The sequence below is a fragment of the Cyprinodon tularosa genome, unplaced genomic scaffold (genome assembly GCF_016077235.1).
Source record: "Cyprinodon tularosa strain WSP-4 unplaced genomic scaffold, ASM1607723v1 ctg25, whole genome shotgun sequence".
NCBI classification, from domain to species: domain Eukaryota; kingdom Metazoa; phylum Chordata; class Actinopteri; order Cyprinodontiformes; family Cyprinodontidae; genus Cyprinodon; species Cyprinodon tularosa.
Window position 1 is genome coordinate 2,092,351 of NW_024038928.1, and position 26,206 is coordinate 2,118,556.

The following is a 26,206-nucleotide window of genomic DNA, read 5'->3' on the forward strand; positions in this document are numbered from 1 at the left end:
CGTGGAAGTCCATTTTCAACTGTGCAATATATGATGGGCTGATGACGTGGTTAGGTCCTGCGGGGCTGGAACCTACAGAGTGAACATGGGAAGGCTAACATTAGCAGAGCTGTTTTTATCACTTGTGTTTGACTGGTGTAAATAAATAAAAAATGGCCACACTGCGTCGCTGCCTCAAAGTTTTTGTTATACATGAGATATCTGTACGAAAAATAAACAAATGTAATTGGCTTGTTATTTACTGTTTACTATATTCGCTAGTGCTAACACCGTTAGCAGAAGAAAATCAGAATCAAACCCAAAGATAATGAACTGTTTAAATTAAAAGTCAAGCATTTGTCAGTTGTTGTACCTCATCATTCTAGTATATCTGAGAAAATGATATGATCCTGATGCTAACTGCTAACTACGGAAGAGGATTAGGGCCACTGAAAAAAAAAAGGACTGATTTTAAAATTTTATTTCAATTTAGTATTGGAAAAAAAGTCAGAATTCTTACTTTAATCTCAGAATTCTGACTTTTTTCTCAGAATTCTGACAGATAACAAACATGTTAGCATCAAGCCATAGCCATGTCTGTTTTAGAGACTAGCTCTCTTGTTTTAATGACCTTCTGCTCCTCCATTAATGAGGGGACCCCGCGGGCATGTAAAAGGTTGCCTAATTCCGTCATTTTCCACCAATGTGTTACTGCCCCTCTCAAACAACTCACATCTTTGTCAGTGAAGCTGAGTGCTCCCACATCTCTTCCTTCATGGTGCCCATCTACATTAAGATCCAAAATTCTGAGATTAAAGTCAGAATTCTGAGATTAAAGTCAGAATTCTGTGATTAAAGTCAGAATTCTGAGAAAAAAGTCAAAATTCTGAGATTAAAGTCAGAATTCTGAGATTAAAGTCAGAATTCTGTGATTAAAGTCAGAATTCTGAGAAAAAAGTCAAAATTCTGAGATTAAAGTCAGAATTCTGAGATTAAAGTCAGAATTCTGAGGTTAAAGTCAGAATTCTGAGATTAAAGTCAGAATTCTGAGAAAAAAGTCAGAATTCTGAGATTAAAGTCAGAATTCTGAGAAAAAAGTCAGGATTCTGAGAATAAAGTCAGATTTCTGAGATTAAAAGTCAGAATTCTGAGATTAAAGTCAGAATTCTGAGAAAAAAGTCAAAATTCTGAGATCAAAGTCAGAATTCTGAGATTAACATTCCCATGTTAAACTGAAATAAAATTTAAAAATCAGTAAACTTTTTTTTTTTTCAGTGGCCCTAATCCTCTTCCGTAGATAACACCCTCATTTAGAAACCGGAGCTTTTTGTAGCATAGTTCTCCATCTTGGTTAGCATCTCCTAGCATCAGCTTCTTCATCCAATTCTCCTCTCTTCCTCCATTTGGTCCTCCTCATCTTTATCACCTCCTGTAATTTATACATTCTCATTCATTTCAAAGTTCTGTGGCTCAAACTGAAAAGTTCAACTTCACTTTTTGTAGTTTTGGCTGGAAAGAGCTAACGCTAAAGGACCTACCATACATTACTTGCCCAGAATGCATTGCAGCGTAAATAATATGTACATTTATTTAAACTAAACAGTTTACAGTATTTTAAGTGTGTTCTTTTTAAACTGAATATACACATTTTTTTCCCCAAATAAAGTCTGCTGGTACAACTAATGGTGGATCCCCTGAAAGGCCAGAGCTAACTAAGCTAAAAGTAGTTAGCCAACAAGACAGATCTGACCCTTACCTGACCAGACATAATTACGATGTAGGATTTCATCTACAGCGGTGAATGTGTCCTTGTGTTTACAAGGAAATCATGACTTCTCCATCTGCTGGTCCAGAATGATCTGCTAGCAGAACCAGAATACAGGGAGACTGTTTAATATAGAAATGCCACTGGCCTTCAGGGGTGTTAAACCTGGAAATTACAGCACTAACACCCCTAATGGCTAAAAACTACACTTGGTTGCTTTAACTTTTGTTTTTGTTTTTTTGCAAAACAAAGAGAATGAAGCGACCCTTCATGATAAATGCTATGGTGCCTTAGTGTTACCAACTACAAATTGATTTCTAGATGTACTTTAGATGATTTTCTGTGTTGACATTAAATCTGTCAGCCCTAATAATACACCCATATTCATACTTTTATGTTCTGTGGAGACATTTTCTTCACAAAGCCTTTTGGTCCTCTGAGTAACAAAAAAAAAAAAAAGCACAACGGTTGACACAAAGTTTCACTTCTTTCTACAAATGAACCACATCAACAACAGAAATAACAGCGGCATCGGTTTCCAGGTGGTCTCTGCTGTGTGGGCGGGGCCTGCGGTGACTCACCCCACAGCTCTGTGTTTCCCACCGCAGCAGCGGCAAGCCACCCCACAGCGATGGCATGCCCTTAGAGGGGCGTAGCAGCACATGCAGGGCGCCACCAGCGACAATCCGATCAACGCCGTCCAGCGCAGGCAGAAGCGCTCGTCGCTGGTGTCACAGGAGCACGGGTCCGAGTAGTCGCCCTCCGGATCCGACATGCAGTGATACAGCAGGCTGTCGGCGCACCACATGAAGCTGACCCGGCGGATACAGGTCTGAATGGGGTCAGGAGCCTCCTGGCACTGGCCCCGCCCATTGTCCTCGCGGTTGAACATGTCCTGACAGTAAACGCAGCGAAAACGCTCCCCATCCTCCATGCGACACTTCCCTTTGGACTGAGGAGGTCGAGGCTGCAGCGTCACCACTGCCCTGCGACCACCTCCCATCTCCAGGCAGCCCGGCTTGCTGTCATAGCCTCGCTGCACGCCGCAGCTCAGAGGGTACGGGTACGTGTAGTTGTGTTTGGGCGGCTCACTCTTGGTGAAGTGCACACAGGTGTCCGGGATGTGTGGCTGCATGAGTTTGTCACGTGTGGAGTTGGCGTGCCGGTAGTCCTCATAGCCGGTGAGCCAGGTTCGCTCGTGAGGGCTAATGCGAACAATCTCCTCCTCCTCCAAAGGGAAGTTGGCATGACGAGGAAAGATGTGTACTGCCTAGGAGAGTCAGAGAAGATTGGTTGATGCAGAAATATCATGGAGACATGTAGATCAGTTCGGCCATAATGCCTCTCAGAGATAGATGTGGACTCACCGGATCGAGGAAGTAGTGGTCAGAGGGCCGGTGATGTTCGTAGAAATGTCCCAGGATGCAGTGGTGTCGACGCGGCTCGCAGAAATTGGCCGGAGCCAACACATGCATGGTGGGCTCTCTCCTCTGAGACGAGTTGGATGAGCTGTCAGTGGCAGTCTGGAGAAGAAATGGAGAAGGTGAAACAATACAAATAGTTTGTAAAAGGAAGACAGCTTGACCCAGGGCTAAATATAGCCAACAATTGGTCATTACTATGGTCAAACCTACTAGGTTATACGCAGTGTTGGGCAAGCTACTTGTCCAGTGTAGTGAGCTAAGCTATCAGTTACTCAACAATAAATTAAGCTTCACTACACAAAAGCTACCACCTAAAGAATTATAGCAAGCTAAGTTACACTAATGTGTTAAAAGTAGTTTAACTACATCAGAAGCTACTTAACGTTGTACCAAGCTAGTGTCAATCCAAAATGAGTCTGACACACTGGTTAAAATATTTATTAAAGATCAGCCAATGACATAACACATTGTAAAAATTGCTTTATGATCAGCATAATAAAAAAAAACTAAAGTAATTACCAGTAGACAAACTAGTAAACAATCTGCTGTTATTAGAACCAAATTAAGGGTACAGTGTAGTGTTCTACACATCGAGACATGGCTATGAGTTTGCATTCAATGGACATCTCTAGGGAAAACAAAACCCTACAAAAGGAATCTTATTTCTTTAGGGTCTCCCTTAGAGAAAACTTCTTCAGACCTCAATTAAACAAATTGATTCAAGTAACAAATGAAACTGTTTACAAAAAAGGTGAAAAAATAAAGAAGCTAATTAAGAAATATATATACAGTTATGTCTCACTGTATAATTAAATTTCTACCTACATATTTATTCATTGTGGACGTTAGGTTAGCGGGTGGAATCCATCACTGAATGGGTCATGTGACACAGAGCACCATGTTACATCAGTCTCAGCTCCCCTTAAAGGAATAGTACACCCAAAACATGATTAGCCTTCATTTTCTACTCACCCCCATGCTGAACAACACTCTGGAGTACTTTTTTGATATCTCAAATGCATCTGGAGATCTGGGAGGCTTCTTGCTGTCTGCTGACATTCAAATAATGGAGGTCTACGGCGCCCGAGACAGAAAGGTCCATAAAAGTCCACAAAAAACGTGTCAATATTCCTCCATACTGCTCGTCCAATATATTCCAAGTGTCCTGAGTGGGTAGCATTCAGAATTTACTCGAAACAAAGTCATTTAGAATGTTTTTAGAGCATAAACAGTAGTGTATAGGATTTCCTAAAAGCGCGCGCCTGCGCGTTCACGAGTCTACGGAAACCGCGGCAGACCAAACTAGATGAAATTGCACATTGGACGAGCAGTATGGAGAAATATTGACACGTTTTTTGTGGACTTTTATGGAACTTTCTGCCTCGGGCGCTATGGACCTCCATTATTTGAATGTAAGCAGACAGCAAGAAACCTCCCAGATCTCCAGATGCATTTGAGATATCAAAAAAGTACTCCAGAGTGTTGTTCAGCATGGGGGTGAGTAAAAAATGAAGGCTAATCATGTTTTGGGTGTACTATTCCTTTAAGGACCAGAGCTAACTAAGCTAATAGTTGTCGTTAGCAACCAAACAGATCAGTCCCTATGTGATCAGACATATTTTTGGGATCTACGACGTAGTCTTTTTTTGTAGATTTTCTTTAGAGTTGAATAGATAAAATTGCCTCGGAAAAAGACGTGTTCCCAGACTGGGTGAGTTATCCTGTAGGTCTTATTGGAAACAATCTTACTTCCTCGGGTTCTTGAGAAAGGACTCAGACAGCAGACAGGAAGGAAAGACCTGCAGCAGGCTGTTCTTTCCTTTAATTGAAGCTCCCTATATAAACAGGAACTGTGACAGATCTTTGTTCGCTGAAATCCTATGAACCTCTGCAGGGTTACAGTAGATATCTTGATGGAAACTATTCAGAATGAAACAAATCCGCAGAGAAATGGATGGAAGCTTAACATCCAGGAACTGTAATAACATTATTTTCATTTTTTCAGGGTTTTTTAACTGTTGAGACAGTTGAACTGTCACCAGTTTTGTGTTTAAAAACCCTCAAAAGATTTTATTACTGCAGCCCACACCTCCAAAATATTGGTAGTGTTCCCATTACTTCCTCTACATTTTACAGCCTTTATGTCTTTTGAGGATCTACTTCTTATTCTGATAATTCCATATGTCCCTAACGGAGCACTTCACTCTCAATCTGCAGGTTTAATAGTGGTTCCTAGAATTTCTAAAAGTAGAATGGGAGGCAGATTAGTTGGTTATCAGGCTCCTCTCCTGTGGAACCAACTACCAGTTTTAGTCCATTGTCTACTTTTAAGGCTAGGCTTAACACTTTTCTTTTTTGATAAAGCTTATAATTACAGTAGCTCATCTTATCCTGAGCTATCTCTATAGTTATGCTGCTATAGGCTTAGACTGCTGGAGGACATAGGGACTACTTTTCATCATTCTTCTTCATTTTATCGCTATTCTCCCATTCTGCAGTATTTGATCAATCTCTAACGTTATGCTTGCTCTGCTTTTGCTCATCATAGTCGCTTCATCTTGTCTGACCCTGTATTGCTGAGACTATATCATGGAGAGAAATATCAGCTGTGCTGTTACCATCAACACCTTTGTTTATAGATGTTGGGTTTGCCCTGTTTTTCAGTATAGTCCTTTTTTTTCTGACTGACTAACTGTATGGTTAGCCCTCTTTCATTTCCTGACATGGGAGATAGCTTGAAACATGTCTGCCTGACTTTGTGTATCCTGGATGGGGTCGCCTTCGGAGCTGATTGACGGTTACCTTTTTTATCTCTGCTTCGCTTTCTATGTCTGCCTCTGACCCCTTGAACTCAGTGTGCCTCAGCAGATGGCGCTCACACTGGGCCTGGTTCTGCTGGAGGTTTCTTCATGTTAAAAGAGAGTTTTTCCTCTCCACTGTCGCTACAAGCATGCTAAGTGTGAGGGATTGCTTCGGAGTTAATTAGTCGATGCAATCAGTTGGTTTTCCTTAGATAGAAAACATTGGACCAATCTGACTGCATGATCTGGTTGAATTGTCTCTGTAAAGAAATTTAGCTATATAAAAAAATGAATTGAATTATTCTATATCCATGCCCTGAGTCCCAGATGAAAACTTTGTCATCTGGGACTGGTTGCTGACAAGTTGGAGACTCTTTCTCCTCATTAGTCCTATATACTGATCCATCTGACCACAGTCCACGTTGTCACTGCGTGAGGGTCCATCCCACATGCTCATCAGGTTTCTAATCCCTGATCCTGTTGATGGTTCTCAGTGCTTCCTTCCTGTTGTCGAGTTCAGTAATTTCTTGCCAAGAGGTGTGTTTGCAGATTGTTATTGGAACATGGGTTATTATGGAATGTCAGGACTTCATTTTAAAAAATCTGTCTTAAACACTAATCATTTATCAATAAAGAGACTCAAGAGACTTCTTACCGTGAAGACATCATCATCCCCCAGCTCTGCTTCATTCTGCAGCGTAGATGAAGAAGTTGTGGAACCTTCAGAACAGAAAACAGATGTGTGACACCTGAATGTTCCTCTAAAAGGTCCTCTTTCATCCATCCATCCATCCATCCATCCATCCATCCATCCGACAGCATAATAGCCCTGGATTTGATTCCCAACATTTTGCATGTTTACTCCATGGATTTGTGGGGTCTCTCGGCATACTTCCTGCCAAAGTCTAAAAACATAACCTGAACCCTCAGCCATATGGGCCGACACAAACATGAATGAAGCTGGGTCAATTTGGGACAATAGTCTTCCAGAAAAAAAAAACAAGTTTCACAAATGAGACAAACCACAAAAGCTCTCCAGTAAAAACCCCAAAACATATGTGGATGTGGACGTTTTCATGTGTCGCACACAGTACATGTCACAAAATAGTGGGCTCTAGCTATACTGTCTGTCATACAAGGGCGGTTCAGGGTCATCAGGAGGTCACCTGTGCAAAATGAACTGAGACTAGCAAGCATCCTGCTTCCTTATCCTAGCTGCTTCCTGACTGCCAGCACTATTAGAACAGCTTTTATTTCGGAGACCTCTGACACACTTCTGCCTTGGCTTCAGTGTCATTACCAAGCTACTAAGATTAAGCAAGGGTCTTGAGTGTTGGTAGTAAGGAAAGAGCTAGGACAAGAAAGCAATATGCTTTCTATTGCCAATTGCATAACAACCTCATGATTTCCTGAGCTACTGCCAAGGAATATTGGGTATTTTTTGGTGACAAGGCGTATAGGCACAGCCCACCTTATGGAATAAAAAAAAAATCCATTATTTCTACCCTGTACTCTGTGTGACACATGCTCATGTACACACATTCTTATGCTTCAGGTTTTATACTTAATAGCTTCAGCTGTTCACTTTATTTATGTAAATTTAGTTTTTTGTAGTTCTTTATCAGGAGGCTGTAGTCCAATTTTATGTCAGGTAATTATGTCCGCCTGGGATCCTCACAGCAGTCCAGTATTCCTTTCCAGCCCTGGATAAAGTTGGAATTGTTGACTCCATTTAAGTTGAAGGATAGGAGCTAGAAACAGGAGGTAGGTATTTGGAAAAAGGGAAATTGTTGCCCAGGAAAGAACTGGAAATCTGTCCAAATCTGTCCTTGCCTTTAGCCACTAAACTAAGGGAGATTGCCACCAGCCCCCTGTGACCCTTATGGATAGCTCTAGAGCACAGAGTTCCCCTTCATTTTCACAATGACTTCTCTGATTGTTGTATTGGGAATTTATCCTTTTAACTGTTTAATACTTAATGCATGTTGAAGTTATTTTTTATGAAACACTTTGGGAGATATAGTTCCTCACTTGAAAGAAGAAAAAAAAGCTAGATGACCAAATCTTAGACACTTGGACTTCGTTTTGCCCAGCTCTCATGACATTTCCATTTTCTTAAAGTGTAGCAGTGATCAAATGTAAACATTATGGGAGAAAAACATGGGGAATGAAACTGAATGAGAAACAGAGTGTTATTCTGGGACAAGTGGACTTTGTCAACTCTGTAGTACTCCATTCTTTCACTTGCTGTACAATGAATACTTCAGCTAACTGCTTGCCTTATGGAGAGAGACATATGCTAAGCTAAAAGGTTTCCTTTCATACCTTCTGCCAGATCCTCCAGAGCCCTCCTCACCCCACGGTCAAAAGCTCGGGCATCAGACGAGCACTGAAAGGTTAGGCCACACTTTTTGTTGTCTACCTTCCAGTGATGGAACGTGGGAGTGGCTTTTGTGTAGACCAGGTCTTTTTTCAAGAAACACTCAAGAATCACCTAAAAAAAAGTAAAGTAAAGATGGAACAAAATGGAAAAACCCTTAAAAAAGAGATAATTACATTCACAAAACAACACGTGACTTTTTTTGTTTTTCACCAATAGTAATTCAATTCAGACTGGACTCTTCCTCTTTTTCCGTAGACCAGGAGGATGGCAGTAACTCTAGCCGTTTCTCAATTCATAAGAACATTAGTACGGACTTGTGTCCTCGCCAAATATGTTCTTGAGAGGAACTTGGTAAAGTATAGACTTGGAGAGAATAGGAGCAAACAGTATAAATCTGGGTCAATTTGAACAGAGGTACTTGTGACTCGTGACGCTCGTCTGGAGCTGCATTTCACCTCCTGTTATTAATAGTCTCTAGATAATAATAAATTCGGACTTTTTTTCATTTAGTGGCGGAATAATAATTAAAACAGTCAGATAAACACAAATGAAATTAACATTTTGCCAAATAAAACAAAAGAACTCGGCATCAGAGTCAGCGGTCCTTCACAAACGGCTATGCCGAGAGAGGGCTGCTGCAGACGGGCTGAGGTTAGCACTGGCTGCCGCTAACCCCGGAGCTCCGCTGGTTGCTGCGGTCCTCTCAACTTCTGAATTTTTTTTTTATTAGACATTAAATCAGTAAATGGGCTGTATAGTTATGCTTAAAAGTATAATGTCCTCACCTTAAAATTATCTTAAAACTTACTTTTATTGCCCAACGGCTACAGAACAGTAAACTTTTAACTTAATACTCTGAGCTCTGTGAGCGCTCCATTGAAAGCTGCTGCTGCCGCAGTGCATGCTGGGACAGCTGTCAATCTCAAGAACGGACAAGTCTGCTCTGATGCATGCTGGGTAAATATGGAGGGGTGAGAACAACATCCCGGGGACTTTGTCCGTTCTCGGTCTGCTGATCTTGTGAACTGGAGCAGTACTAGGAATGAGGCTGATGATGTTTCACGAGAACATGAGAACGCACAAGTACACGTATTGAGAAACGGCCTCTGTCAAACAAAACAACTACCTCAGCCTGCTTTACGACATACGTCACTTCCCTCTTTCCCTGTTGGTTATAAAGACAGAAGTCAATGCTAATACATTTCCCTGAGATACTCTTTATTTCTGAAAATTGTGCAGGGCTCATATTCAGGCACTGCTGTTCCTTCCTGCAGCGATTCATACACGTATTTACTGTAAAATTATCAAACATGACATATTTATCTATTTCAAGAATCGTCAGCACATTAGTCACTGACAAGTCAGGTGAGTTCAGTTCTAAAGAACACAGAAAGTTCTTTAGAACTGCTATAAGATTTGCATTTGTTCCTAAATGTCAACTTATACATACATGTATGTTATGCCATAAGCCATGATATTAACTTTGACAATTGGTGGAGCAAATTGTTTTTCTCTGTTCTCCAAACTTACCCCTGCGAAACTTTCCCATAGTAATACACAGTGTTGGGTAAGTTACTTAAAAAATGTAATCCGTTACAGTTACAAGTTACCTTGTTTAAAATGTAATTGTAGTGTAACTTTTTCAATTACTTTTAGAAAGTAATGTAACTAATTACTTTTGATTACTTTTTGATTACTTTAAGGTTTTAATGAGTATTGACCAATGTTCAACATTTAATTTTTGAGAACTGAATGTGAACCTTAAAAAAGCACTAAGCTGAGAGGGAACTGCTGACAGGCGATCACAGGATGTCAACAAGAAGAGATGCCAGCACCAGGCATGGAAGATTTTCTCAGACTCCTCTCATCGGGCCATACTCTTTTCTGTTCCTCCCCCAGGCTCTACCATTTATGCAGTTTGCAGACTAACACAAGCAGGTTCAGGTTGATAGCCGGCAAACACTTCTTGCACTGCACGGTTAAATTTGAGCCATTTTCACAGATGTAAATGAAATGCTCCTTAATTTTCCAGTGCTGGACGGCTTTCATTTTTGATGCCCTGCTTGAGCTGAAATAGAACCGTCTGCTCGCTTGCTGTTCCTCAAGGAGGCTCCACCAGCACAGGATGGATCATCAGAGTGGCAAATATGATAGAGACAAGAAGCCGTAGCGGGAAACGGCGATATAGGGCGCGAAGCAATAAAAATATCATTACAGTGAACCCTCGTTTATCGCGGGGGTAAGTTATTATACAATGAAATACTCCATACAACATTGAAATCAAGGAACAAAAACTTTTTACAGGCCCAAGCATTTGTTAAACAAATAAAAGTACGGTATAAACGTTGTTGTTGTCTGTTTTTTTTTTTTTTTACAAATGACTACTGTACTGTACTGTAAAATAATATGGTTATCAATAAATAAGTAATAATTTTAATCATCAATACGAACTAAAGAGTTAATATTGTGGGGATCAGCACCGCCCCGCCGTGACGGATTGGAACGGGAGAAAATGAAAAATGATTATGAAAAAAAATACAAAGTACAGAAGGATAAATAGTGACTGACGTGTTCAATACAGTATTTCACTGCTGTTTGACAGAGCCGCTGCATCCTGACTCTGCTCTGTGGCGTTTTTTTCTTCTAAAGCCTGCGGTACAGGTGTGTTTTTTGGAGAGAAGAAAATAGCTATCGGTAGTTGTTGTCGCTCTTTTTTCTTCTGGGCCAAAAGTTCCTTATAAACCGACATGCCACCATTGATTATGTTTGACAATAAAGTTTAACTATGCATGATGCAAATCCGTGAAGCAGCGAGACCGTGAAAAGTGAACTGCGTTATAGCGAGGGTTCACTGTACATATTTCGCAAAGGTTTTTCTTTATATTTTTTTAAAAATGTAACTAAATTTGTAATTCTTAATATTTTCGGAAGTAACTGTAACTGAATTACATATTTTCTCATTGTAACTGTAAGGAATTACAGTTACTCTGTTTTTGTAATTAAATTACGTAACGTCGTTGTAATCCGTTACTCCCCAACACTGGTAATACAACACAGGGATATGTGATCTTCCCTCTTGAACAAATAAATAAATAAATAAAAGAAGAATTGTTTGAAACCATGAAATTTCTATTTCCTGGTTATTTAGCAGAAAATAAATTACTGGATCTTAATTTTCTTTTTTGTTTTACTTTGTGTATTCTTAAGCTTGATGTTCTGATCAGAGTTTCAAAACTCAACCCTTCTTCTCTCTCTTTCCAAACTGAGGCTGGATTTGCTGGAGAACCAACACCGACCAACCAGATGTTTAACAGAACCATGACCCCGGTGAAGGAGCGTAGAACCCACCTGCCGGTCTTTGAGCCGCTCTCCGTGGATCAGGAAGCGGTTCCGTCCCTGAAGCTCGTTGGGCAGCAGCCTGCACACCCCCACCCTGCTCAGACAGCCATCCTGCGCCAACCAACCGCCGCTGGACTCGTCTCTGGTCATCACCACTGCCTTGACGCGCACCATGTAGCTGTCACTGCAACACACACAGGTAGAACTTCTGGAACCATGGCTTCTAGAACAGGGGTGTATTTTGACTCCATTTCAATGTATTTATATGTTTTAGCCTCTTTGTTCTTTAAAAGAACAAATGCTTCTTTCCTAGCTAGTTCGTGGTTGTACCGCTTGCATTGTGGCGTGGAATAACATAGCGCAGAGCACACTTCAAAATTGGGCCTAAATCAAAAATATCTGCGTCATACCTGCGACAAGCTCACTGCGACACACTGCTAAGTGAGCATAACCAGCCCTTAAGGCTGAATCCTAAACCGCCCACTAACCACTAACCTTTAACTATCAAGGGTCACTTGCTGTAAAGTCCCACTCAAAACCGTCTGGATTGTACGTGGCGGGTATAAACGTTAATGGGAAGGCCTCTTCCCTCCAACGGAAAGGTTGGAGGGAACACAAAGACGCCACATGTAGCTCTGTGGGGCAAGTTAACATAAACATGTTTGCCATTTTCTTAAAAATAAATCTATCCAGTCAAATAAAGCTCAATTTAGGGATTAATGACGTATTTTTCATTTTTTTCCCAACTTGTGATTTTCTGTCCGTGTGACGAAGATGCAGCAAACCAGCGGAACCTGCATATGAATGCGCGTTTCCGACGCCACTAGTTCGCGTTACACCCCCCGCCAAATTCCAACAAGCCTGCACTAAAACAGACTCACTATTTAAGCTCCTGAATGGTCAACTTGCCCTACCCACTACGTAGTTTGGGACGGCTCATATTGTGACGGTCCCTCTACAGCTGGGGTGTCATGCTGGTTCCAGAAAGAGCCGTGTGGCTGCAGGTTTTGTTTCCAAACAAGCAGTAGCACACCAGACTCCTGTCATTTCATCAAGTCATCATGTTAAAGTCGAAAGGAAACAGCCTTTCCAACCGTTGTATTTCCGAATTCTCCTGAGTGATGCACAACTTAACACGAGTGAATAAAGTGAATGTGATTGGTTGTTTATCAAGAGGGTGGGATTGTTGTAGCGGAAGGTTCTTAGGCATGTTTGGTTGTGGCCGGTTTATTGGAAGCATCTTGCTAACCAGTTAGCAACTTAGTGCTAGTAGGTTCCCAATGGGAAATTCCATTGTGACCAAGTAGCACTAAATTGGTGACTTAGAAACGACACTGTCAAGGAACTCTATGGACAGCGGAAACATGCAAGAGGAGGAGAGTTTAGTGTCGGAGGTCGTGGATGAGTCTCCTCCGTCATTCATTTTTTATTTAGAGGAGGAAAGTGGGGACGAAGATGTTGTGGAAGAGGACGCCATGTTTGAGCCCTTGCCTCGCAACGTTGCCAGTTCTGTTAGCTCTACGCCTGCTGAAGACACAGACGTCCATCCCTGTCAACACTGGGATGGAACTCAATGCGAAAGGAAATTATTCTTATTTCAACCGTTGCGTTTATTAGCTGCGACACATGAATCAAGATGCTGATGAAAAAAATTAGATTGACAGATGACCGTTGATACATGATTGGGGAAATTTAGGTGTTCAAGCTGATGTATAACTAATTGGCCTGCATAAAATAATGAAAAAAAAAAAAAAAGATTTTAAGACAGGATTTTTTTTTAAATAGAAATTTTCTACATTTTGGGACAATATAGTCTGATAAAGAGTACATTTATATACATGTTTAAGCCAGAATGATTTGACATTTAAATATGACTTCCCTACAACTTTAAGACTGGACTCACTTGATGAGATGACTGGAGTCTGGTGTGCTACTGCTTGGTTGGAAAGAAAACCTGCAGCCACACGGCTCTTTCTGGAACCAATTTGACTCATCGGGAACACACAAATATAGGGTTAGTGCATAAGTTTAGTGTTAAGGGGCCGATTTAAGCCCGTGTCGGGCTCAGATTCTCTGATCCACTAGCCTTTTTAAGTTAATTTGTTGTTTTTAATAAATTACCTGCTCACAACTTTGACTGTATTGATACCATTTCTTGTTTTTTCATTCAAATCTAACAGTGCAAAATGGAAATTAATTCAATCTTTTAAATGGATTTGAATCAGGGATGTATTATCAGTGTGCTAGACCACACACACACGACGATAAAACCCTCCTCTGGAGCAGCTGAAGAGGATTTTGTTCATGTCCAGGTCAGTGTGAGTTACAGTGAGGCCTGTAAAATACATACGGTCCACATTAGATCTGCAGGAATATTGACAGAATGTGAAGAAAAAAAAGTGTTATAATTACATCTGCTCCTTCACATTGTTTTAATGCCAGATTTCATTCATGATGTACTTGGATTTGAATTGATTCTGCACTTCTAAATAGAAGACTTAAAGGGAAACGCCGTTTTTTTTTTTTACATTTTAAAAAGATTTTAAGTTATGACGTCATACACGCGCCGCTTTGTTTTTAACAGATATAAATATAAGAAATATAAGCGCAGATGTCTGGGGGGACAGTGATTCGCCTACATGTTATGAATGCTGGCGTACAATAAAGAATAAATTATGAACAGTTTAGTTTGTTCTTCAAGTATTTTACCAAAAGGAAGACGCTACTTGGATATAACCTAAGGGAATATCTTTAGAATGGCTCCAAATGATGCAAAACTCATATGGGTGAGTAGAACATGATGTAATAACAGAAAATCAAGGGCCCAATGTAAAAAAAAACAGCGTTTCCCTTTAAACCATTACACCACAGAGGAAATGAAAGGTAAAATGAAAGTAAAAGATGTATAGAAATCTATCAACTGTTAGCATCAGCTTAGATTTTAGGTTTCCAGTTGTTCATCTGAGAAGAATAACCAGTATCTCCTTAAATTATGACGTAATTAGTTCCGAAAAGTGTTTAAGAAATGTTGATCAACTAAATGGCCTTCAGGTATTTAGCTGATCTGCTTTAGGGGAGTGGTGGCCTAGTGGTTAGGGCTTCCATCCCACATACTACATTTCTGGGTCCCTGAGCAAGACCCTTGACCCCACACTGCTCCCTGGGCGCCGCACAATGGCAGCCCACTGCTTCCCAAGGGGGATGGGTTAAATGCAGAGAGTTCATTTCATTGCTCTGTACTTGTCACAGTGGAATGACAATAAATATATATAAGTACAGACTGCCCCTCTGATCTTCTGGGTGAAGAAATTAGAAAAAAAATGTTGCTGATCTCAGAGAAGAAGGAGTCTCAGACATTTTTAGTTCTAAGTTACATCTATAGAATCTGTCTTTATAAACTTCTGGCTGGTGGAGCTCTTCTCCACAGAGACTTTTTATTCCCACAAACGACTTTCAGTTTAATTAGAGCAACTGAATCAATGATGAGCCTGAGACCTGAAAGTTAACTACAGAGTTAAAGGCAGCGGTTTCACACAACCGCCTCAGCTTACAGAACCATAGAAGTTTCTAGACAGAGCGGTGGACCTGCAGAGAGGATTTTGAATGTTATTTTCAGAGATATCTTGAATTTGCGAAGTAGAAAGGTTTCAGATAAATCTTAAAAATGTAATCGGATAAACCTTGATCTACAGGTCCTTCTCAAAATATTAGCATATTGTGATAAAGTTAATTATTTTCCATAATGTAATGATAAAATTTGAACGTGTATATATTTTCCATTCATTGCACTCTAATTTCTGCTGCGTTTTCTGCCACTTTTTCCTTCCCACAGTCTTCCCACTGAGGTGCCTTGATGCAGCGCTCTGGGAACAGCCTATTGGTTCAGAAATATCTTTCTGTGTCATACTCTCTTGCATGAGGGTGTCAATGATGGCCTTCTGGACCGCAGTCAGGTCGGCCGTCTTACCCATGACTGGGGTTCTGAGTGATGAACCAGGCTGGGAGTTTTAAAGGCCTCAGGAATCTTTTGCAGGTGTTAAGAGTTAATTTATTGATTAAGATGATTAGGTGCATAGCTCGTTTAGAGACCTTTTTCATCATATGCTAATTTTGTGGAATAGAAATTTGGGGTTTTCATAAGCTGTATGCCAAAATCATCCGTATTAAGATAATAATAATGTCAGGACTCCTGTCTTTGGTTTCGTGTTTCTGTGTTTGTCTCTCTTCATCCACCAGGAGGCGCCTGGTTCTGGTCCGCCTCCACACACACCTGCTGATGGTTTCCTCATTAACAGAGTGTTCTTAAGCTGCTGACTGCCACTACTTCGACACCAGAGTGTTTGCCAGTTTTGGGTACTCTAGCCAAGCTGAGTTTTGCTGAGTTGAACTGAGTTTTTGTCAACTTGAGTTTAACTTTGTTTTTTTCTTTGCCTCTCGGCAGGAAGTAATCCTGCAAACTGGATTTTTCGGACCTTCTCTCCCTGGAAGGATCAACTGAGCTTTAAACTGAGCTGGGGTTCAAACAGGAGGTTTGGATCCACTTTCCCCTAGAGATTGTTTGAGCTTCTCACTGAGAAAGGGATTATTCACCACTACGACCCGTTCAAGTACAGCAGGAAAGCTGAGTGGCACTCAGATTTGCCGTCCCCCAAAGAGCAACTGCATTCTGGGTAAACCCTGTTCCGCCCTCAACCGAATCAGACAAACACTGGGACTACAGCACATAGACAGGAGTCAAGGATAAAACAATTTCTCTGGAAACACGAGTCAGCAACCAAATCCTCTTCTCCAAGTTCACGAGTCAAATTCCTCACTGAGCCTGAACTAACCGCTGTGTCTTCCCCTCACTTTACAGTTCCGGTTGAGCAGTGTTCAGAGCAACACTTCTCTTTCTGTTTAACCTCTTCAGTAAAACCCGTTAAACCTTTTCCCTGGTCTCTCTGTTCGGTTTGTTGCATTTAGGTCTGAACTTTGTAACATCATGACAAATAAAAGACCTGAAAAATTTCAATTAGTGAGCAATGAATCTAAAATATATAAATGTTCAAGTTTTATTATATTATGCAAAATAATGAACTTTATCATAATATGCTATGTTTATCAAATAAAACTTTCCTGTCTGAGAATCAATGAGTTGGTTTCCAGAATCTCCGTCTCAGGAAAGAACCACGTCTGAAAGCGGGTCTCAGCAGAACTTTACTAGATTGTGATGCGTCTCCAGAGCGGTTCTATGAACCTCGGGAGGAAGTGGACTGATGAGATACTGTAACCAGAGGCGTAACTACAAAATGTTTATAAGGGTGGCCAGGCAATAACCACTGTACACTGAGGGGTGGCCGAAAGTTTAAAGGCACCAGAACCTCAGGGTCAATCTACACTGTTCCAACAGGAAAATTAACAAGCAAAACATCCATATTTTTAAATAAAGACAAACTATTCTTTCCAACAGCCTTTGTTAACAAATAGACGCATATATTTAAACATCTATAATTTCTAGATCAATGGTATAGTGGATAAAACTCTTTCAGTTTTGATTTCTGGGGCTTACCTACTTGTATCAATAAACATTCTGCATAAAATTGATATTTAATAGCACTAATCGTGGCAACGATTGGCTAGGGGTGGCCACCCCTGGCCCACCATCTAGCTCCACCCCTGAAGTTAACCCCATCCTGACCAGAGCCTTCAGCATCTTAGCAATGTTTCTAAAAGTCCAGGTTCTACCAGGAGAAACCCAGAACCACCTGAACCTCCAGGAGTACCTGGAGTTACTGAGTCATCTGAAGGCAGCCTATTCTGGAGGTCCGAAGAGAACCGGCTCACAGCAGCAGAACCAGTCAGCAGGACCAGATCAGCTGAACCAGACCAGCAGGACCAGACCAGCAGAACCAGATCAGCTGAACCAGACCAGCAGGACCAGACCAGCAGAACCAGATCAGCAGAACCAGACCAGCAATACCAGATCATCATAACCAGATCAGCAGAACCAGATCAGCTGAACCAGACCAGCAGGACCAGACCAGCAGAACCAGATCAGCTGAACCAGACCAGCAGGAACAGATCATCATAACCAGATCAGCTGAACCAGACCAGCAGGACCAAACCAGCAGAACCAGATCAGAAGAACCAGATCAACATAACCAGATCAGCAGAACCAGATCAGAAGGACCAGATCAGAAGAACCAGATCAGTAGAACCAGATCAGCAGAACCAGATCAGAAGAACCAGATCAGAAGAACCAGATCAGCAGGACCAGATCAGCTTCCATCAGCTGGAACCTGAAGATGAGTCACAACATGCAGCATTTCTGGGATGAAACAGAACCGAACCGAACCGGTTATCCCTCCTCCTTTATTTTTTGCGGACCTCCTTTCTACTCCTTCTGCTCCTCTGGCCTCAGTGAAGAAGAGGAGGCCCTCCTCATCCTCCTCATCAGTGGCGCTCAGACCGTGTCCACGTGATGAGACGCCTCCTGTCACTCACTCACTCACACAGAACCAGAACCAGAACCAGGTGTGACACTCACTCGTCCGGCCGCAGGTCCTCGCTCATCTTCTCCGGTTCAGCTCCGCTCGGCTGCCGCGGCCGCAGCGCGGTGCGGGGTCTTCATGGTGATGCGGTTCCTGCTGCTCCTCAAACACCTCCTCCTCCTCCTCCTCCACCTCCTCCTCCGTACGGACCGGGGAAGCTGTGACCGAACTGGAGGTTCTGGTGTCGGTGAGGAAGGCACCGCGCGATCCCCATCTCCTCCTCACTCCATGATGGACTCAGAGAGGGGAGGAGGAGGCGCTGGGGGAGGAGGGTGACGTCAGACCCGAAGGACCGCAGAATCACGTGCCGTTCCCCCACAATAATAATATCAAACCGCGATATTTCGCTGGGTATGAAGTTCTGGTACCTAGAACTGAGAACTAATCCGTATGGTTCCGGTTCCTACTGAGATCTCTGTTATAGTTACAGTTTATGGAAGCCCATTCCCGCCAACTGAAAGGATAAAATGGCACGTGGTTTATCATAATTACGAAATCCAACATATCTGAAAATAATTACTTTAGATTTTTATTACTTTGCAGGATGAAATTTACTTTATGGTTCATAATTATGACGAACCATATGCCAATATTTTACTTTTAAGAGTTGGAAATGGGCCATAACAATAATTTGTCTAACAACTCAATTCAGTTTATTTATATAGCGCCACATGTCATCTGGAGGCACTTTACAGAGATATTCAACTAGATCAGGGGTCACCAATTAAAAATCAGCAGGGTCCGAATAATGAAAATCATCAACCAGTTAAGGTCCAGAGACGTTTTTAATTATAATCTGTTCCTTTAAACATATTTTAACACTGAAATAAAATGAGGTTTTTATGCATCCATGTTATACACTGACTTTTTAAATATAAAATATAAAAATATATAGATATATATATATTTTTGACACTTTGAAATCTAAAGTGTTTTTTTAAGTAGATAACAATTGTTCAGTTTGGTATATAGACAATTTCCTGATTCAGATATTTTATAAAAATGGTATTTGAATGGAGACAAAGCCATTTTCAAGCACATATCAAGGTGCTCATTTTCAGCCTGGATCCATATTTGTTTTTGATTCTGTTCATGGTGGAGAATCCTGCTTCACAGCAGCAGGTTGAGCCAAACATACTCAAAATGTGCAGGGTCATCTTTGAGCATGCCATTTCACTTTTCTGTCACCAGTTCAGCGCAGTTCTTCCAGCAGTCCACACTTTCTCTGCTCTCTTTTTCTCATCATCTTCTCCTTCTTTCCCATTGCCCAGCTTGCTGGTTTGCCTGCTGTGTCTAAAAGTAGCTAGCAGCAGCAACCCAGACTGACAGCAGCTCTTTGGCTAATTTATATAATGTGTAGCCTGGTCCCGGGGATTTACCACACAAACAGGAGAAGCGGTGCAGGTGAAGTTGCCGTCTGACAGCAATTGGTAATTTATAAATGTGGTCTGTGGTCCGCTAATCTGTGTCCTCTGGCCTAGTGGTTAGAGCCAGTGTTGTGGTCAAAACCACCTAACCCGAGACCAAGACAAGACCAAGACCAGAGTGTATCGAGACCGAGACAAGACCAAGACTTTTAGGGTCCGAGACCAAGTCAAGACCAAGACCGAGGGAAGTCGAGACCGAGACAAGACCGAAACCAAATGCGGTCAAGTCCGAGACGAGACCATCAAAAAATGGTCTTGAGACCAGTCTTGAGACCAAGACCGATCTCGAGTACTACAACACTGGTTAGAGCAATGAGCTTGTAAGGTTGTAAGTACCCGGTTCGATCCCTGCAGACTGCCACTCTGGGTTCCTGAGCAAAACCTTTAACCCCACACTGCTCCCCGGCTGCCATTGACAGTTGCAAGAGAGTTAATTTCATTTATCCCGGAAGCTCTGAAGGGTTTTGTGGGCACAGCGTGTTGTTCGACACAGTCGTCGAACAACACCCTGTACAGTGTATTCTCATTATCAGTTCGTATGAAATCGTATGAAAAGTTATGCACAGTATTTCGTACGTTTTTGACGTTTTTTTCCGTTGTATTTCGTCGTATTTTTACGTCTTGCCTCGAGACAAGATATCCTTGCGCATGTGCATCTTACGCACCATTCAATAACATAGAATTTAACATAGAATTAACCCTAACCCTGACTCTAACCCTAACCCTAAGATACAAAACAGCAAGCAACCTAGTGAGAGACTTGAAGAAGTAATTATTGCACTGTTTTTCCCAGTGTTACGTCCGTCCGCGGATCTACTTTTTTCGTCTGTCTGGCTGCGCATGCGCACTGATCTATTTTTTCAAAGAAAAACGTCAAAAACGTACGAAATACTGTGCATAACTTTTCGTACGATTTCATACGAACTGATAATGAGAATATGTTGCCCTGTAATTTATTAATGTTTTAAATCAGGTTGAGTCCGAATTAGCCAGCAGGTGGGTCCGCAGTCCTAAACGTGACCTCTGAACCAGATCATAGAGTATCATACATAAGGCAAACCAGCTGATTACATCAACTCATTGACTCAAATGCAATCCCTCACACTAAGCACGCTTGTAGCAACAGTGGAGAAGAAAACTCTTTTTTAACATGAAGAAACTTCCAGTAGAACCAGGCTCAGTGTGAGCGGCCATCTGCCAAGGCCGACTGGGGTTCAAGGAGACAGAAGCAGAGGTACAAAAGGTAACTGTCAACCACCTCCACAGGCAGCTCCATCCAGAAAACACACAGCCAGGCAGACAAGCTCCCAGTCAATTCTTTGAGGGTAAAAGAAAGAGCACTACACTGGAAACAGGCCAATAATTAACATTTATAAACAGAGATGTTAATGGCACCATCACAGCTGATTTTTCAATCCAGGACTCTCACATCGGTACAGAAACAGACCAAATGAAGCTACTATGATTAGGAGAGGGTAAATCTTTATCTGCCAATTGCATCAATTTCAATGTCTGGCAATTTCAGCTGTCATATATTTGTGGAACACTGTATTTACTGTATATACACCCATGCACGTTTTCTTCCCTTGGCACCATCTTCTATAGCAGCACCTCCTAAACATATAGCAGCACAAATGCAGAAAATAGTTCAGGATAACAAACTATTTTGGATGAAGTATAGAAAATGTAGAGCCACAATAGGGCCAAAATTGTAACTATTGTTGCTGCTACTCCTCACCCAGAATTTCTGGGTATGTGAAAATTTAAATAACTAGTGGGAGTTGCCTCATTATGCTCACATATTCCTCTTTCTGCAGCCACGTTTCTGTAAGACAACATAAATGAATTTGATTATCACATCAAATAATTAACACACTTTTTGAAAAATATATCTTATGTTAAATAAACCACATTTAATAGTATAACTTGTGCCTTGATTTGGTGTAATTTGTTTAATTAAATATTGTGATTTACTCAGGATACTTCTCTAATTTATTTGACTTTGGTTGTGGGCAAGACACCGTCTGGATGGAGAAAAGACGTGGCTGAGCAAACATTGCTACTACAGTCTGTCAATTTTACAGACAGAACTGCATTTTACAAAAAGGAAAGTCATGCCAAATGAGTCTAATAAAGGGTAATAATAAAGGGAAATGTAAAAAAGAGGTGGGTACACTTCTCCATGCACTATGCCATAGTGCATGGAGAAGTGTACCCACCTCTTATCCTCTTATCCTCCATAGTGACTATGGGATTGATAATGCCCTTTTGGAAGGCAGTTTTGAAAAATATTTAGGACTGGCTCGGTCAACCTTTACCAGAGTCTGCACAATTCCGCCTCTTAGGAGATAAGTCATTGATGCCAGAGTGCATTCCAAAAGCTGAAGGTAGACTAAATGCATGTGACAGGGCGTCAACACATCCGCAGCGACATCTGCTGGACTGGAAGTTGTATTCCAATTGATTTAGCTGATGTGCGCCAACCATTAATGTATTTTATTTGTTCCTTTTTTTTTTTTTATAATCGATTCTTGCCTTCAAGAATCGATGCAGTAGATCACAAAAATTAGAATCACGATGCATCGTCATGACGATTATTTTGCACACCCTTAATGCAGGGTGAGCAGATCTCGAATTATGTCGTTTTTTTTTTATTCTCTCTGTGCCACACAAATTTGAACACTGCTATATACATAGCCGCACTATGACCAAAATGCTGCACAGCATCAAGAAAAATACAGCAATAAAGGCTGGGGGACATTTTATAGTTACTGGAATAGGAAGTACACAGAGAGATCTGTGAAGTTAGTTCAAGTTTTTTTTTTTTTTTTTTTCATAATAAGGGAAGTGAAACAGGCAGCGCTTACCTGCACTGTCTGCCCCTCATTCTTTTTTTTTGTGAGGCTCAAAAAGGATTGCTATTTTATATCTATTTTCCGTCCTCCTGAAGTGTTTTTTTTTCGTGGAGAGTGATAAGCTGTGCTTTCTACTGTTCCTGTGATTTTTGCAAGAATTTTCTTTAAAAACGACTTTTCACTGTTACTTGAGTAAAAATATGATGAAGTAGTGCTACTCTTACTTAAGTGCAACTCTACCCACCTCTGATCAGAAACAAATAGACTTAAGAAAAGATTCCTTCCCAGAGCTGCAAAGCCGATCATCTCTCTGCTGGCAGTAGCTAAACATCCTTCCTAAAAATCCACTACACTTCCAGACCATTTCAGCACAAGCTGCACTTTTTTTAAATACTAAATGCTATAATCCATGAATATCTGTCCTTGTGTTACATTTTAAGGCTACTCTAAGGATTGTAGTCGTTTTTTTTTACTATATGTGTAAATAACTTTTGATTATGTATTACATGTGTATTTAGACCTGCTGTCTCAGGAAACTGTCCTTCTGTGGACAGCCACCAAATTTGAACACAGCATATGTCCTCCAGCAGTCTAAGCCTATCGCAAAATAACCATGGAGATAGATCAGGATAACCTGAGCCACTCTATTAGCTTTATAATAAGGAATGTATTGAGCCTAGTCTTAAAAGTAGACAGGATGTCTGTCTCTCAGACTAAAACTGCTAGTTTGTTCCACGGGAGAGGAGCCTGAAAAATAAAAGTTCTGCCTCCCATTCTACATTTAGAAATTCTAGGAACCACTGCAGATTGAGAGAGAAGTGAGTGTTTGTGACAACAAAAACAATCAGATCTCTAATATCAGATGGAGCTTGGTTGTTTAGGGCTTTATAGGTGAGAAGGAGGATTTTGAATTCTATTCTTGTCATGATTCCTGTCATGAGTGCTGGTTTGATTCAGGATTCAACACACCTGTCAGCTCTGCCCTGTTTCCACTCAGCCTGCATCAGATTTCCCCTCTTACCTAACTGTATAACCAGCTGTCAGACCAGTGACTAGTTTCAGATTATTACGAGTATTTCTGTAAACCTGCCTGCCTGACCCCTATCGGACCTGTCTTAGTGTCTTTTGGATCTCTGACCTGTATTCAAGTCTAGTTGCTGATTGTGGTGAATCTCTCCCAACCAGCGCCAGTTTCATTCCAATAAACTGTTTAAACGTCTCTTGCTCCGGTTGAATCTGGGTCTTCCATTATCTACTCATTATAATTCTGGATTTAACAGGAAACCATTAAAAGGAAGCTAAAAATAAAGGAATATGTACTAATTTTTAAGTTTTTATCAGAACTAAGGCTGCAAAGGGAAGAAATATAAAAATCTTTGAATGCAAGTGAATTTTATTACAGACGTGAAGCTTTGGTCTCAGATAAGGAGAAGCAGGAGAACCAAACAGTCAATTTCCAGATGATGTGGCACAGATTTCAATGGTCTGAAGCTTTTTCCACACCTCCTGCACATGTAGGGACTCTGGTGTGGATATGTAGATGGGTTTTCAGAGAAGATTTACGACCAAAGCTTTTCCCACACTGATGGCAAACGAAAGGCTTTTCGCCGGTGTGGATGGACATATGCTGATTCAAATCTCCTTTCAGAAGAAATTTCCTCCCGCATATATGGCAAACGAAAGGCTTTTCGCCGGTGTGGATGGACAGATGGCGATTCAAATCACCTTTCAGGCGGAATTGCTTCCCACACTGATGGCAGACGAAAGGCTTTTCGCCACTGTGGATGGACAGATGCGTATCCAAATGTCCACTCTGCCTGAATCGCTTTCCACACTCATAGCAGAGGAAAGGCTTCTCGCCGGTGTGGCTGAGCAGGTGTATTTTCAGACCGCAAGAGCTCGTAAAACGCTTTCCACAGTGGTCACAGCGATGTGATTTCTCAGAGATATTCCGCTGATCCAGGTCTATATTTTCCACATGCTGCTGACCTTCACAAAGTTGTTCATCCACATTACTGATCTCCATCTGTATGAGAACAAAAACGAAAAATCCATCAATTATTTGGCACCACTGAATATAGTGTAAACCCCTTTTGATGGCTAATGTGGACCAAAATTATGGTTCCTCATAAGAAAAGCTTCAACTCAGAATGACTTACTGGAGCTTGAGACATTGCTTGGATGTGTATGTCAATGTTGTCTCTTTCTTTTTTGACTATCCTGCTTAAAGAAGAACAGTTTAGTTATTGATTACCTTTTACATGATAAAGTCAACACATTATCCTCAAATTATAACTGTACCAATACACAAAAAACAGTCAAATAAGTTATTACACAAATAAACATATCATGAAAACCAACAGTTAGTTGCTCTTCATAATAAATGTTTTTAATTAGTTTCATTTCCTCTACCTTGTGGTTCCCTAATTAAATCTTTATAGCATCAGCCTCAAAAGAGAGAGTTTTCTTACCTTTAACGCTGTAAAGTTGACTGCTTGCCTGCTATCTGTCTTTCTGCAAATCAATGATCTACACTTTTAAAAAATGCTTCTTTTTTTTTACTGTAACCAAGGGTTAAAAACATTCTGAAAAGTCCAGTATTTATTCAAAAGAAAATAAAATAGATAGCATTACGTCACCTTATACATTCTGGATATCCCACCTCATGACAGCGCGCTGACATTACAGAAGAGATAAACAACTGCATAGTAACGACCAGTGGTGGGCTGTGATGGCCTTCAAAGCCTTCTCTGCTGGCCTAAAATCAATCAGAAACACTAACATACATTCTCAACCTAAACTTTAATTTTCAACAATATGCAAGAGAAAAATCTTTGCTGCAATCAACTTTCCTAACCAATTTAACAGTATTGTCTCTGTAAAGTGCCTTAGGATGAATTATGTCATTAAAATTTGCACTATATAAATAAACTGAATTGAATTGCAATTCAGTAATTAACAGTCTCAATGTCACATTATACATATATGTATTTTTTATACAGTTAGATATGTCAATATTCATTAGTTTTATTTTGGGCATTGTCCCTTTCATATAGGAAACCACTAAGGTGTGTTTGCCCCCACAACTACAGATATATACGGTTTATTTTTGATTTCACGCAGCCATGGTTGCCAGGCGACAGTTTTTTTTGTTTTGTTGTGGTAAAGGAAATAAAGGATAGTAAAGTGCACACAACTGCGACCCTCCAGGGATTGAACCTCGGTGGAGTCCAGTCAGCCCCTGAGGACACCGAGATGAAAAAGTCTGGGTTCAAACGTTTCCTACAGAGCAACCAGGCCATGAATGCAGCAAAGACAAGGCTACAGAGTTTGGTACGGACAGCTTCCAGAGATTATGTTGATGGTTTTAGTTCCTTGTCCTGTTTATCTGGCCAAAATTTTCAGTTTCTCTACCGTTCGGCTAGTTTACGTTTCTCCTAAAACCCGAAACATTAAATGGAACATATTCCTCAATCTCTGACTGCGTGTTCAACGCCCCCTGGGGGGCAACGAAGATTTTTAAAGCTATTTTAAAAAGGTATTAAACAAATTTGTAGTAGATCATTACTAAAAAAATAAGTTTATTGAAAAAAAACCCGAAATAAAATAAGCTACGTTTAAAGGCAAAACATGTAACTACATCAACCAAGATTCGCAGTCATTTTTATGACTTTTTTGTAGTTCTTGAATGCATCGCCGAAAG

At 40.9% G+C, this 26,206-nt stretch overlaps 1 protein-coding gene across 1 annotated transcript; it reads right to left on the minus strand.

The window, feature by feature from the left end:
* Positions 1 to 1,203: 1,203 nt before the first annotated feature.
* On the minus strand, positions 1,204 to 18,489 carry LOC119785540 (sprouty-related, EVH1 domain-containing protein 2-like). Its single transcript, XM_038288264.1, is given in 6 exon segments — positions 1,204 to 3,014; positions 3,112 to 3,267; positions 6,625 to 6,718; positions 8,264 to 8,463; positions 11,701 to 11,875; positions 18,218 to 18,489. Coding segments are annotated over 6 exon segments (1,344 nt in total). The 5' UTR covers positions 18,244 to 18,489; the 3' UTR covers positions 1,204 to 2,321.
* Positions 18,490 to 26,206: the final 7,717 nt, after the last annotated feature.